The sequence below is a fragment of the Drosophila tropicalis genome, unplaced genomic scaffold (assembly GCF_018151085.1).
Source record: "Drosophila tropicalis isolate 14030-0801.00 unplaced genomic scaffold, ASM1815108v1 contig_443, whole genome shotgun sequence".
NCBI lineage: Eukaryota > Metazoa > Arthropoda > Insecta > Diptera > Drosophilidae > Drosophila > Drosophila tropicalis.
Window position 1 is genome coordinate 5,632,934 of NW_027172907.1, and position 15,815 is coordinate 5,648,748.

The 15,815-nt window shown below is 36.7% G+C and overlaps 2 protein-coding genes across 3 annotated transcripts in view; one reads left to right on the forward strand and one right to left on the reverse strand.

The window, feature by feature from the left end:
• Eip78C (Ecdysone-induced protein 78C) overlaps positions 1–5,654 on the forward strand; it is a 46,562-nt gene extending 40,908 nt beyond the window's left edge. For both annotated transcript variants that reach the window (XM_068286394.1, XM_068286393.1), the window contains 3 exons: positions 3,352–4,148; positions 4,219–4,494; positions 4,620–5,654. In XM_068286394.1, the coding sequence (XP_068142495.1) occupies positions 3,352–4,148; positions 4,219–4,494; positions 4,620–4,997 (1,451 nt within the window). In that variant the 3' untranslated portion in view covers positions 4,998–5,654. The remainder of the gene's footprint in view (positions 1–3,351; positions 4,149–4,218; positions 4,495–4,619) is intronic.
• Positions 5,655–8,316: 2,662 nt separating this feature from the next.
• Positions 8,317–9,661, reverse strand: LOC137573884 (inositol monophosphatase 1). Its single transcript, XM_068285953.1, has 4 exons — positions 9,442–9,661; positions 9,234–9,367; positions 8,800–9,168; positions 8,317–8,743 (listed from the first exon to the last, which is right to left on the reverse strand). Exons 1-4 carry the CDS (start codon positions 9,511–9,513, stop codon positions 8,479–8,481), a joined length of 840 nt encoding a protein of 279 aa, XP_068142054.1. The 5' UTR covers positions 9,514–9,661; the 3' UTR covers positions 8,317–8,478.
• Positions 9,662–15,815: the final 6,154 nt, after the last annotated feature.

A 15,815-nucleotide genomic window follows, 5' to 3' on the forward strand; every position in this document is an offset into this window, starting at 1 on the left:
AGTTTAACCCAGTTTTGAAGCTTTGTTTGTTCGTTTGTTGGTATCATCCAAAATCTTAAACACTTAAAATATAAAATCCATTGAGATTTTGGGGGCTCTTTAAAATGATTTCAATGCCCACTTCAAATCACACATTTCAATGGCAGAAATCTGCACAAATCGATAAAGAAACAAATAAATAAACAAAACAAATAAACGAGCAAACAAATCGTGCAGTCAAAGGCTACTCGATGTGTCCCAATATATGAATACATATACATACATACACACACAGACATATAGTCTTTTATATGGCCAACATTATAAGGAATGAGCTGCTAATTGAAACCACCTTAAAATAAACAGAGCAAGAGCACCAAATGCCCGCCACAGGCAATTAGCAGATGACAGCCGACAATCGTTGGATCTTGATATACAATATATAAACATATATTAGACCTTTATGCCAACTAATAGTAGTAGTAGTAGTTGTGAGTTCGTGGCCAATGCATGCATGTATGTAGTATATAAATTACAACCTATGCAGTACGCAATGTTATGCCCGGTGTCTTACTTATTATTATTGTGATTATTATGCCATAATTAATTTACGAGCTGTGACAATTAACGCCCCAAAATGAGACAAGTTTCATTGAGCGAGTGAAAAGCGTGAAACTGAAACTGTGACAAGGTTTTTTCTATACCAACCAAGCAGTCGGCCAGCCGAGGGAGAGACAGAGAATGAAAAACAAAATGCTGATGATAATTATTAATAAAAAAACAAAAAAAAAATGAAAATAACTACAGATAAGATAAAAGCAAAACAATGCACCTATATATATTATATGATTAGGATTGTTAGCTATTAATAGAATTTTTTAGAATGAATATGGGTATACCTTAATCTTAATTCATAAATACCACAACTGAGAATTATGGCCATTAATGACAATGTCTAACATCAACTGAAAATTAAAATATCTTAGTTGGGATTACAGAAACCATAAACTTAAGTTTTCAGTTTTTTCTTTTCCTGAAGTCAGTTATGAAATGCCTTCAAACCTTTCTGAATCAGAGACAATTGTTATAACCAAATCGACAATTCGTTTTTGATGGTAAGAATTTGTATAGTTGCTGATATTGTTGGTTAAATTTTGAACTTTCACCAGAGCGAATTCATATTGATTATGAAAAATTAAGGGAAATTTGTCACTTATGTATGTAAGTTTAAAGTTGGTTTGTTTTCCTTGATCATTAAAAGGAAGTGTAACTACCTTGTTTGTCACTTTGCCAACTTGGTCAAGACAGAAATTGACTAAACTAAATGGTAAAGACTCAATCTATCTATGAATGAAAAAAAGTTTAGAATTGAAAGAGCGTGTGTTTAAATTGGGATTTCTTTTCGATTTCTTTAAGTGACTTATTTGTTCAAATGTCATTAAGGGTTTCCATTTTTGGCTATTAACACTTTTGGAAGAGAATTAGCATGGGAATCTTTTCATAATTAGCTTATATATTATATAGAGATACCTACTTAAAAACGATCATAAAAAGACGAGCTGCCCTTTCTTGTCATAAGAAGAAAGAAAGAATGAAAGAAAAAAAAAGCAAAGTCTGAATCTAGTAGCTGAAAAATATTTGGGTCAATGTGTTTGGTGTTTTGTTGGCCAACTTTTGGTCACTAATGGCCATCTTTCACTTTGCATGATGCTGCCGTTGACGTTGTCTCTGCTGCTGCTGCTGCTGCTGCTGCTGCTGGTGGTGGTTTGCGTGCATAAAAGTTTTCCGGCAGCAAAGCAAAAGTCTCATATGGAAGTATCTTTTGCAAACAGATAGCGGAATGTCAGCTGTTGGTTATTATTTTTGGTCAGGGCGGCGGCCAAAATTTCATCATTAGTTTGAGACTGCGACTGGAGGTGGGGCTCTGTGTGGTGTGGTGCTGGGGGTGGGAAGTTGGGGCGGGGGGAATTGTGTGTGTGTGCGTTTGTGTGTTTTGAAATTGCCGGCGGCTACCACAAAAACCACAATAAACAAGACAAAGCCAAAAGAAATACAGCAAAAAACCAATAACAACAACAGGCAACAGCCAACAGCAGCAGCAGCAACAAAATCACTTGCCTCCGTTTTGTATATTGAGCACAGTGGGTCAATGTCCCACTGATAAAGTGAGCGTTGTGAGTGTCGATGGCAGCAGCAGCAGCAGCAGCAGTGAAACGAGCATGTTAAAAGCCAGCAACTGGAGCAGCTGCGTCTGCCATTGGCTCTGGCTCTGTCTCTGTCTCTAGGTCTCTTTGCGTCTGCCTCAACCAAATGCGATTTTAATTAATAAAATATGCTCTTTGAGTATTTGGTTGCACAAAAGATATTTCATGTACCAAATCATTCACTGGCAACATCCAAGAGGAGCCACAATGTCTTGCTAATGAACATTTCATTTCAAGTGAAAATTAACAAGAAAATTTCATAAAAAAATGAGAAGAAACTAAATTGAGAAAAATCTATTAGACAAAGATTGCTTTCGGCCTTCAGGCCAACAAGTTGTACAAGCGAAATTTTCTAGTTGATAGCATAGGAAAAATGTTGACAATCTCACATGACGATGATGATAATGATGATGATGATGATGATGATGAGCAAGCAAGCAAATAGAGATACAAGAGATATTCCTTACAAAAACAGAAAATGCGTATCCACAAGTGTGTGACGCAGATTTATAAGATTTATGCGTGTGCCAGTTTAGTTTCTGTTTAAATTGCTTTTTCATACAACAGGAAAGCAAAAACAAAACAAAAAAAGAAAAAATAATTAATCGAGTATTTTGTTATTTTCATTTAAAAGACATTTATGTGAGCCCGAAATGTTAGATTATGTTTTTAAGATAAAACTTGAAATAAATAGTTCAATGAGTAAGCAGAAACATGAAAACAAATTGTGAATGTGAAATTAGTTCAACCACAAAATTTGTATTCTGCTGTTCTTTTTTTTTTTTCATATATTTCTTAAATAAATTAATATACCAAAAAATAGTTTAGCTCTCGGTTGTCAAGCGGCTTGTCTAACAATTATAATGGTCACAGATAAATATATTTTCAAACTGTGTTCATCTGTTAATTTATTTAACCAATTCCTGAGACCTGATGAAAAGTCGAAACATTAAATTGAAAATTCGCCAAAAGACATTAACTATAGAAACATTTAGTATATTTATTTGACTTGAAAATTACATTTGAAATGTTGTTTAATCAAAATTAATCTCTCAATTGAGGGAATGAAAATAAAAAAATTGTGGTGCATACTTTTAGGCTGACATTAAGTATACGTAAATATTTGTACTAATGGACTCTGTCCGTTTTATTTTGATTTTCGTTGTAGCTGTACGTTATGGTCGTGTACCCAAGCGTTCCCGTGAGCTGAACGGAGCTGCCGCCGTCGTTGCAGCAGCAACTGTTGCAGCTGTTGGCTCCACATCCACGGCATCCAACAATAGCAATTGCTCATCCACAACCAATGCAAGTTTAAATGTAGATGATTTGCATACAACTTCATTGCAGCAGCAGCAGCAACAACAACAACAACAACAACAACATTTGATACAACAACAACAACAACCGCATGCGAGCAGCAGCGTTCGCGTGAATACACCAAGTACACCACAAACGCCACAAATGTGTTCGATTGCCTCATCGCCAACGGAGCTGGGCGGTTGCAATAGTGCCAACAACAACAACAACCACAACACAAATAACAACAACAGCAGCAACATCAACAACAACAACAACACCAACAGCAATACCAACAACAACAGTAACAGTAACATCAATGCAATTGGTGGAGCCAGCGGCGTAAGTGTAGGAGTTGTTGTAGTCGCCGGTCATCATCATCAGCATCAACATCAACATCAGCATCAACATCAGCACCACAACCAACATCAACAACAACAACAACAACAACAGCAACAACAACAAATGCAAATGGTAGGCACAACTAGCTCCATGGATGGCACCAGCCAGGTGGCCATGTGTCATGATGGTTTAGTTGGCACAGCAAATGAACTGACTGTCTATGATGTGATTATGTGCGTATCGCAGGCACATCGCCTAAATTGCTCCTACACCGAGGAGTTGACACGCGAACTGATGCGACGTCCAGTGACAGTGCCACAAAATGGCGTAAGTAAAGCTAGCCTATATGACGTGGAGACATCATCTATATATATCATATATTCAATATCTCTTGCAGATTGCCACCACAGTAGCCGAAAGTTTGGAATTTCAAAAAATTTGGCTATGGCAACAATTCTCGGCACGTGTAACCCCAGGCGTTCAAAGGATTGTTGAATTCGCAAAACGCGTACCTGGCTTCTGTGATTTCACACAAGATGATCAACTGATACTCATCAAGCTGGGCTTTTTCGAAGTGTGGCTCACACATGTGGCACGTCTGATCAATGATACAACTCTAACGCTGGACGATGGTGCCTATCTGACACGACAGCAGCTAGAAATACTCTATGATGTGAGTTTTGCAATGGAAAAATGTTCTTAATTCTGTTTACTGTCAAAACAGAAGTTGTTTTCTTCTTGGCATTGCTTTTAACATAAATTTTGTTATTGAAATCTAATGATTTATCCAACTTTCAGACGGACTTTGTGAATGCGTTACTAAACTTTGCCAACACACTGAATGCCTATGGCCTGAGCGATACTGAAATTGGCCTATTCTCGGCCATGGTGCTGTTGGCCTCAGACCGTGCTGGCCTCAGTGAACCGAAGGTTATAGGACGAGCCCGGGAACTGGTTGCCGAGGCGCTGCGCGTTCAAATTCTACGCTCAAGAGCGGGTTCAACGCAGGCCCTGCAATTGATGCCAGCTCTGGAGGCTAAAATACCAGAGTTACGGTCATTGGGTGCGAAACATTTCTCACATTTAGACTGGTTGCGAGTGAATTGGACCAAACTGCGTTTGCCACCCCTATTTGCCGAGATCTTCGATATACCCAAGGCAGATGATGAGCTGTAGATGGAGTGGGGCAATGTGCGGATACGTGCAACGTAACAAACAACAACAACAACAAAAAAAAAAAAGAAAATTAAAACAAAGCAACAGTAACAAAATCGTATAGTTATGCTCTGTATACACATAAATATATATATACCTACATATGTATGTATATATAAGAAATTTGTTTAAGTTTTACAATTTAAGTGGACAAAAAAACAGCAGCAACAAATTTTCACACACACACACACACTGGCATCTACTCAACAACAACAACATCCACTGCAACAACATTTAATGGAAAAAAATAGTTAACTACAAAACACATTAAATATATAAACTATAAACAACGTTCATCAATGATAAGCAGCAAAAATTGAACTTCCAAAGGATCAAGAAGAAAATCAATCAAAAAAAAAAAAACAAAAAAAGAAATTCCTCTTCCCTCTATCTGCCCCTCAATCCAGCACAACATATCCTTAAGCGCAAAACATAAACTATTATTTATTTCATTTGTCAAACTCATGAAACAACGCCCCTCCCCCCTTCGCCCTTAAGCCTACAACACCGAGAGCCAAAATTCTTCCCCTTTGTTTATCTCTAATCTTCATCATCATCAATATCATTATGATTATTCATCATCATAATCATCATTATCATCAAGAACTCGACTGAAAAGCGAGCGTTAAAGTTCGATCAATACTGGTTTTTTTTTTTTATTTATATATATATATAAATGATAAAACAAATAATGTTAAAACAAAAAATACCATTTAATAATGATGAAAAATTTATGTAAAATTTAGATCTAGCTATATACACATATATATATATATATATATATATATATATACATATATACAACTATATATATGATGACCAGCAAAAAGACCCAATAAGTTGAATCTATGTAACTAAGTTGAAATAATTTCAAATTGATAATTGATAATGAATATAGACGATATCTCGATATGTCGTCGGCAGATGATGATGCGTTTATTGTATCTGATTGTAAATAAATTTAAATTTAATTCTTAAAACTCGATTAATATGATTATTATTATGAATATGATTATGATTACTATTATTACTATTATTATTAATAATTACAATTACCATTAGAGAGATGCAATACAAATTCTGGATCTTAAAGGTTATTTCATAATTATTAAGTGTACGAACTTGGAACAATCAAATTGTTTTGAATGAATTTTTTCGAATTGATTGGTGCTAACAAACAAAAAAAATTCTGTGTATATTAAGTTTATACCAAAACAAATGGCATAATTAGTTGGAAATTGAATCGTATACATATATATATATATATATATATATATATATATATTTATATAGGATACAGTAGATATACCATATATAATTAATATATATATATATATATATATATGTGTATGAGTAAATCAAATCTACTAAAAATTGGGCGAAACTGAGAGATTGAGAAGAAAAAAGTCCAAATACCCAGCAGTAAAACTCTTCCCCAAAACAAACAGCTAACACTTCAACCTTCTAATTGTTGAATTTTATATATACATATATAATATATATATATATATATATATATAAATAGGAAGAGAAAGAGAGAGAGAGAGAGAGAGAACTTTTTATTCTACAAGTTGATGTAGTGACAAAAAAAAAAAAAAACAAGCAAAAACAACAATTTTATGCTCCATGTGTACCTTTTCGCTTATTGAAACATACATATACATACATATGTATATATAATATATATATATACTTATATATATAGGAATACAATTTTTGCAATATCTTCAAAACAACAAAACCTTCAAAAGCAAGCAAACTTTTCTCGCAAATCTATCAAAACTGCTTCGTTCTGTATCATTTCAGCACAAAATTCCCCAACTTACCTTTATAGGTACATATATTCTATATCTGAACCAAATATGTTGTACTTTATATACATATATGATAGAAAGTCGGGGAAGGACCTCTGTGTTGAAAGTTTTGTAAACCAGTGCGCATAAATGAGATTGAGGATCTCCTTTGGTGTACGTTAGTAGGCAAAACAATTAACTTATATATATATAATATATGTATGTATATATATATATATATATATATATATATATATATATATATATATATATATATACATATAGTATATGTATAGATACAATTTTTTTTACCTACTTGTAGCTTTGATTACATTTTTCAAATGATGTGTCAAATTTTAATAAAACTAAACAATTTAAATATGGTATTAATCATAGTAAATATTCTATATGAAAAATGATACAAAAATAAAACGATAAAAAAAACAAAACCAAAACCAATAAAATATTAAACAATTCCGTAAGAAATGGCAACTTCCTAACAGCAAAACTAAAGATAAAGCGACAAATATTATCTATCTAGCAAGATTTTTTGTTTTTCATTCCTTTATTTTTTCCTCCTCATCTTCAGTTAAGTGTCCAAATAAAAAAAACACTATTCACAATTAGAGCAAAACAAACACAAGCAAGATAAAGAATAGACATAGCAATATACATATATATGTATATGTATACTTAGGTATAACTATATATATATCAAGAGGATTGTTCAATGTAAACAATTGGAAACACAATTTTATCTGAGAAACTCGACCCCATAGATGCCCTTAAGACCAGACACAACAAATTGACTGAAGGCAAGTCAGTGCAATTTCAGATATCCAAAATCAAATATGTATGGATCACATATGTATATACTTGCTGGAAATTTGGAATCTGATCGCATTGCTAGTTCTCTAGTTAGACCAACACACAATTCGATATTCACATTTTGGACTGAAACTTTCTTTTATGAATTTCCACAGCAGATTTGTTTTCCATATTCTAAACATAAACTTTAAAACGAAACAACAAGTCCTCACCAGGAGGAAGAAAATGGCTTTAACTGCACTCATTCTGTTTAAATTGCAATTGAAATACAAACATTTTTAATAAGTTTCCAAAAGTTATATTAAAGTTGTTGAACAGATCTTTTGTTTCGGACATTCTACATAAACTATTAATCAAATCTAAGAGAAGTTGAACAAAGAAATAATGAAAAATAAAAAATGAATACATAAAGAAACAAAATATTGCTTTATATACAATATGTACTAGAAATTCAACCATATACAGATATATGTATATAAATACATACATACTCGTATGTCTAACACTACAACACACTAAAAAGCCGCTGAAAATGATAAGAATAAATGCTGCGAAAAAACTAATTCAAAGGCAAAACACATACACAAATACCGCAGATTGTAATTAAATTACAGAAACGCAAAAACGCAAAAACGCAAAGCAAAACATCAGACTTTGAATAGAGAATTATCAATAGAACAAACAGATTTGTCTATGTGTTTATTTGGAATATTAATGACTAGGCGCAACTTCCTTCTTTAACAATAATTTGTTTTGTTTGTTTGTTAATATGGTATGAAATGCATCATAAATCAATAAAGAATATATGATTAAGTGTAAATTCAATCATCGCGTGGTTGTGGATAACACTGTATCAAAAGCAATGAAATCTCATGGGCCAGTTGTGGTGACGAGGCAGCCAGGACACGTCGTGACATAATATCAAATTTACCACCTGAGGGATCAACAACCACACCGCCAGCTTCTCGAACTATTAAATCACCAGCACAGACATCCCAGGCATGAATGCCAAACTCGTAATTGGCATCAGCAGCGCCCAATGCCACCATACACATGTTGAGAGCAGCTGAACCCAAGGCACGTAGCCTAAAGATTGAAAGATTACAAACAGATATTCCATGGATGTGTATTGGAGTACCTACCCGTGCACATGTTCGGCCATTATACCAAAGTTCTCATTAACCAATTTCATTTTGTTTCGGTCGCGTGTAGTGCCAAATTCACTGGTGACCAGCGCCTTGCCCAACTCCTTTTGACCACTCACTTGAACACGTCGACCATTATAGTAGGCACCTTGGCCACGACGAGCCGTAAAACGTTGCTCCAATATCGGATTGTAGACAATACCAATTTCCGTGACCTTATTCACCTTCAGGCCCACCGAAATACAGGAATGTGGAAAGGCATGCACAAAATTCATTGTACCATCGACAGGATCAATGATCCAAGTGGGTGCATCAGTTAATTTATTCACTCCACTGTCACCGCTGCTCTCCTCCTCGCCAATGAACCTGAAATTCATGTACAATATAAAAATACTTGCTGGTATTATCTTCGTCCTAGTTTCAAACGTTACTTATGATCGGGAAATTGTTGGCGTATGCCATCCATCAATAGCTTTTCCACATCCTTGTCCGTTTGGGTTACCAAGTCAATATCTCCGCTTTTGCATTCAAACTCCTGACGGGTCTCATTGTTTTGGGCAATGAGCTGTGAAAATATTTTTTTCAAAAATGTAACGGAAAGTTCCTCTGGAAATGGAAAGTTTTCATATTTCTCCTCACCCTGCCTGCATCAGTAACCAAATTGTTAATTATTTCAAAACATTTGCCCAAGTCCACATTGCTGTCGCCCATTGTTAAACTGTTTTATATGTTCTTAATGATGCAGCACTTTTCACACACTCTCCGTCAGACAACTGAAGTCTCTGAAATGTCTTTTTAATTTAATTAAGCAGAGTACGACACAAAGCAAACCAACCAAAAGCAGCCGGATCCAGCTGTTGGCAAATATCAGTGCTGCCAACTCATTGCAAAAAAATCATTCTAAAAAATACCGCACATATCTTATGAACAATCGAAATATCGGTTATCGGGTATCGGCAAACAGCTGATGTGACAATCGGTGTTTGAAAATAAAAAACAAAAGGCACCACAGAAGTTGCCAGCACGTGGAATAATGCAGGTTTCAAGGATTTAATGTTAGTTAGAAAATTTCGTTGTGTGCGTTATGTATATTATTATATATGTATTTTGCAAATTGATCAAATTACAATTTGAAGAATTTTTAATATTGAATAATAAATACATTTTTTTTTGTTTTCAGGCTCTAAAATCCGCTAATCAGCTGCTGGACGAAAGATCATGGTTTCGCATTGACGATCTCTATCGATTAATATCAAAAAAAGTTGGGGTAAGCTAAAAATACCGGACGTACAATTTTCTGAAAATGTCCTTTTTTCAGCTTTTTGAAGAACATTCCAGGACCTGAGGAGGTAAATCGATGCACATGGTAAAGGAGCTTCCTCACGCCAAAAGACATTCCTCTCGTCCTTGAAATGACGGAGTTATGAGCAGTTTTCTGTTTTTTTGACTTGTAATTTTTGCCAAGTCCCAAATTGAAGAAAAGGATCAAAAAATCTGAGGAAAACCACAAAATCCTTGATATCTCCGCTCTCCGCAGGACTATAGCCATGTCCTTTGCACCAACTATTGTCCTTGATGATTCGAATCTTTTGACATCAGATTCGTCCTGATCCTTCAAAGGACTCGCGAGATATTTGCCTTTTTTCTTTCAGCAAAAAAGTCCTTTTATCTCAGCCACCCGAAGGACATTCCAGGATCTGTTAGTGCCAGTCGAAGCAGTTCATTAAGGACTATCATCTGACCAAAGGACATCCTGATCGTCCTTGAAATGGCTGAGTAATAAGGATATTTCTTGTATTTTTGCGATTTTTGGCCATTTTTCTGACTCTCCCCCTTACAAAAATTCAAGCAACATTTTTGGAAGGGGTATCGAAAATCCTTGAATGCAGTTCAATAGTCCTGATCCTGGAGAACCAGAAAAGGTATGTCCTGTCGAATTCGGTCAATGTCCTGCGAAGTTATAAGCTCTAGAAAATAATCCTTTTTTCGTTTTTTAGCTCTAAAATCCACAAATCCTGCCGCAGGACGAAAGGACATGGCTCCTTAAGATGTCCTTGATCATCTCCACATATTGGCATGAAAAAAACTGGGGGTCATCTAAGGATGAAGGACATGAAATATTCTGAAAAAGTCCTTGTTCTCAGCTATCCGAAGGACATCCCAGGACCTGAGGATGTAAATCGATGCACATGGTAAAGGAGCTTCCCCACGCCAAAAGACATTCCTCTCGTCCTTGAAATGACGGAGTTATGAGCAGTTTTCTAATTTTTGGACTTGTAATTTTTTCCAAGTCCCAAATTGAAGAAAAGGATCAAAAAAATCTGAGGAAAACCACAAAACCCTTGATATCTCCGCTCTCCGCAGGACTACCGCCATGTCCTTTGCACCAACTATAGTCCTTGATGATTCGAATCTTTTGACATCAGATTCGTCCCGATCCTTCAAAGGACTCGCGAGATATTTGCCTTTTTTCTTTCAGCAAAAAAGTCCTTTTATCTCAGCCACCCGAAGGACATTCCAGGATCTGTTAGTGCCAGTCGAAGCAGTTCATTAAGGACTATCATCTGACCAAAGGACATCCTGATCGTCCTTGAAATGGCTGAGTAATAAGGATATTTCTTGTATTTTTGCGATTTTTGGCCATTTTTCTGACTCTCCCCCTTACAAAAATTCAAGCAACATTTTTGGAAGGGTATCGAAAATCCTTGAATGCAGTTCGATAGTCCTGATCCTGGAGAAGCAAAAAAGGTATGTCCTCTTGAATTCGGTCAATGCCCTGTGAAGTTATAAGCTCGAAAAAATAATCCTTTTTTTCGTTTTTTAGCTCTAAAATCCGCAAATCCTGCCGCAGGACGAAAGGACATGCATCCTTAAGACGTCCTTGGTGAACTTTACGTATTGGAATGAAAAAAACTGGGGGTCATCTAAGGATGAAGGACATGAAATATTCTGAAAAGGTCCCTGTTCTCAGCTATCCGAAGGACATCCCAGGACCTGAGGATGTAAATCGATGCACATGGTAAAGGAGCTTCCCCACGCCAAAAGACATTCCTCTCGTCCTTGAAATGACGGAGTTATGAGCAGTTTTCTAATTTTTGGACTTGTAATTTTTTCCAAGTCCCAAATTGAAGAAAAGGATCAAAAAATCTGAGGAAAACCACAAAACCCTTGATATCTCCGCTCTCCGCAGGACTACCGCCATGTCCTTTGCACCAACTATAGTCCTTGATGATTCGAATCTTTTGACATCAGATTCGTCCCGATCCTTCAAAGGACTCGCGAGATATTTGCCTTTTTCTTTCAGCAAAAAAGTCCTTTTATCTCAGCCACCCGAAGGACATTCCAGGATCTGTTAGTGCCAGTCGAAGCAGTTCATTAAGGACTATCATCTGACCAAAGGACATCCTGATCGTCCTTGAAATGGCTGAGTAATAAGGATATTTCTTGTATTTTTGCGATTTTTGGCCATTTTTCTGACTCTCCCCCTTACAAAAATTCAAGCAACATTTTTGGAAGGGTATCGAAAATCCTTGAATGCAGTTCGATAGTCCTGATCCTGGAGAAGCAAAAAAGGTATGTCCTCTTGAATTCGGTCAATGCCCTGTGAAGTTATAAGCTCGAAAAAATAATCCTTTTTTTCGTTTTTTAGCTCTAAAATCCACAAATCCTGCCGCAGGACGAAAGGACATGGCTCCTTAAGATGTCCTTGATCATCTCCACATATTGGCATGAAAAAAACTGGGGGTCATCTAAGGATGAAGGACATGAAATATTCTGAAAAAGTCCTTGTTCTCAGCTATCCGAAGGACATCCCAGGACCTGAGGATGTAAATCGATGCACATGGTAAAGGAGCTTCCCCACGCCAAAAGACATTCCTCTCGTCCTTGAAATGACGGAGTTATGAGCAGTTTTCTAATTTTTGGACTTGTAATTTTTTCCAAGTCCCAAATTGAAGAAAAGGATCAAAAAATCTGAGGAAAACCACAAAACCCTTGATATCTCCGCTCTCCGCAGGACTACCGCCATGTCCTTTGCACCAACTATAGTCCTTGATGATTCGAATCTTTTGACATCAGATTCGTCCCGATCCTTCAAAGGACTCGCGAGATATTTGCCTTTTTTCTTTCAGCAAAAAAGTCCTTTTATCTCAGCCACCCGAAGGACATTCCAGGATCTGTTAGTGCCAGTCGAAGCAGTTCATTAAGGACTATCATCTGACCAAAGGACATCCTGATCGTCCTTGAAATGGCTGAGTAATAAGGATATTTCTTGTATTTTTGCGATTTTTGGCCATTTTTCTGACTCTCCCCCTTACAAAAATTCAAGCAATATTTTTGTAAGGATATTGAAAATCCTTGAATGCAGTTCAATAGTCCTGATCCTGGAGAACCAGAAAAGGTATGTCCTGTCGAATTCGGTCAATGTCCTGCGAAGTTATAAGCTCTAGAAAATAATCCTTTTTTCGTTTTTTAGCTCTAAAATCCACAAATCCTGCCGCAGGACGAAAGGACATGGCTCCTTAAGATGTCCTTGATCATCTCCACATATTGGCATGAAAAAAACTGGGGGTCATCTAAGGATGAAGGACATGAAATATTCTGAAAAGGTCCTTGTTCTCAGCTATCCGAAGGACATCCCAGGACCTGAGGATGTAAATCGATGTACATGGTAAAGGAGCTTCCCCACGCCAAAAGACATTCCTCTCGTCCTTGAAATGACGGAGTTATGAGCAGTTTTCTAATTTTGGACTTGTAATTTTTTCCAAGTCCCAAATTGAAGAAAAGGATCAAAAAATCTGAGGAAAGCTACAAAATCCTTGATATCTCCGCTCTCCGCTGGACTATAGCCATGTCCTTTGCACCAACTATAGTCCTTGATGATTCGAATCTTTTGACATCAGATTCGTCCCGATCCTTCAAAGGACTCGCGAGATATTTGCCTTTTTTCTTTCAGCAAAAAGTCCTTTTATCTCAGCTCCCAAAAGGACATTCCAGGATCTGATAGTGTCACTCGATGAGGATCAACAAGAACTATCATCTGACCAAAAGACATCCTGATCGTCCTTGAAATGGCTGAGTAATAAGGATATTTCTTGTATTTTTGCGATTTTTGGCCATTTTTCTGACTCTCCCCCTTACAAAAATTCAAGCAATATTTTTGTAAGGATATTGAAAATCCTTGAATGCAGTTCGATAGTCCTGATCCTGGAGAACCAGAAAAGGTATGTCCTGTCGAATTCGGTCAATGTCCTGCGAAGTTATAAGCTCTAGAAAATAATCCTTTTTTCGTTTTTTAGCTCTAAAATCCACAAATCCTGCCGCAGGACGAAAGGACATGGCTCCTTAAGATGTCCTTGATCATCTCCACATATTGGCATGAAAAAAACTGGGTGTCATCTAAGGATGAAGGACATGAAATATTCTGAAAAGGTCCTTGTTCTCAGCTATCCGAAGGACATCCCAGGACCTGAGGATGTAAATCGATGCACATGGTAAAGGAGCTTCCCCACGCCAAAAGACATTCCTCTCGTCCTTGAAATGGCCGAGTTATGAGCAGTTTTCTAATTTTTGGACTTCTAATTTTTTCCAAGTCCCAAATTGAAGCAAAGGACAAAAAAATCGGGGGAAAACTACAAAAACCTTGATATCTCCGCTCTCCGCAGGACTATAGCCATGTCCTTTGCACCAACTATTGTCCTTGATGATTCGAATCTTTTGACATCAGATTCGTCCTGATCCTTCAAAGGACTCTCGAGATATTTGCCTTTTTTCTTTCAGCAAAAAAGTCCTTTTATCTCAGCTCCCAAAAGGACATTCCAGGATCTGATAGTGTCAGTCGATGCGGGTCACCAAGGACTACAATCTGACCAAAGAACATCCTGATCGTCCTTGAAATGGCTGAGTAATAAGGATATTTCTTGTATTTTTGCGATTTTTGGCCATTTTTCTGACTCTCCCCCTTACAAAAATTCAAGCAATATTTTTGTAAGGATATTGAAAATCCTTGAATGCAGTTCGATAGTCCTGATCCTGGAGAACCAGAAAAGATATGTCCTGTCGAATTCGGTCAATGTCCTGCGAAGTTATAAGCTCTAGAAAATAATCCTTTTTTCGTTTTTTAGCTCTAAAATCCACAAATCCTGCCGCAGGACGAAAGTACATGGCTCCTTAAGATGTCCTTGATGATCTTTACGTATTGGCATGAAAAAACTGGGGGTCATCTAAGGATGAAGGACATGAAATATTCTGAAAAGGTCCTTGTTCTCAGCTATCCGAAGGACATCACAGGACCTGAGGATGTAAATCGATGCACATGGTAAAGGAGCTTCCTCACGCCAAAAGACATTCCTCTCGTCCTTGAAATGGCCGAGTTATGAGCAGTTTTCTAATTTTTGGACTTCTAATTTTTTATAAGTCCCAAATTGAAGCAAAGGACAAAAAAATCGGGGGAAAACTACAAAAACCTTGATATCTCCGCTCTCCGCTGGACTATAGCCATGTCCTTTGCACCAACTATAGTCCTTGATGATTCGAATCTTTTGACATCAGATTCGTCCCGATCCTTCAAAGGACTCGCGAGATATTTGCCTTTTTTCTTTCAGCAAAAAAGTCCTTTTATCTCAGCTCCCAAAAGGACATTCCAGGATCTGATAGTGTCACTCGATGAGGATCAACAAGAACTATCATCTGACCAAAAGACATCCTGATCGTCCTTGAAATGGCTGAGTAATAAGGATATTTCTTGTATTTTTGCGATTTTTGGCCATTTTTCTGACTCTCCCCCTTACAAAAATTCAAGCAATATTTTTGTAAGGATATTGAAAATCCTTGAATGCAGTTCGATAGTCCTGATCCTGGAGAACCAGAAAAGGTATGTCCTGTCGAATTCGGTCAATGTCCTGCGAAGTTATAAGCTCTAGAAAATAATCCTTTTTTTCGTTTTTTAGCTCTAAAATCCACAAATCCTGCCGCAGGACGAAAGGACATGGCTCCTTAAGATGTCCTTGATCATC

Coding starts and splice junctions, on each gene's coding strand:
- LOC137573884 (XM_068285953.1), bottom strand. CDS start 9,513: ATGGGCGACAGCAATGTGGACTTGGGCAAATGTTTTGAAATAATTAAC. Junction 9,368..9,441: donor TGGTTACTGATGCAGGCAGG/GTGAGGAGAAAT, acceptor ATATTTTCACAG/CTCATTGCCCAAAACAATGA. Junction 9,169..9,233: donor CAACAATTTCCCGATCATAA/GTAACGTTTGAA, acceptor CATGAATTTCAG/GTTCATTGGCGAGGAGGAGA.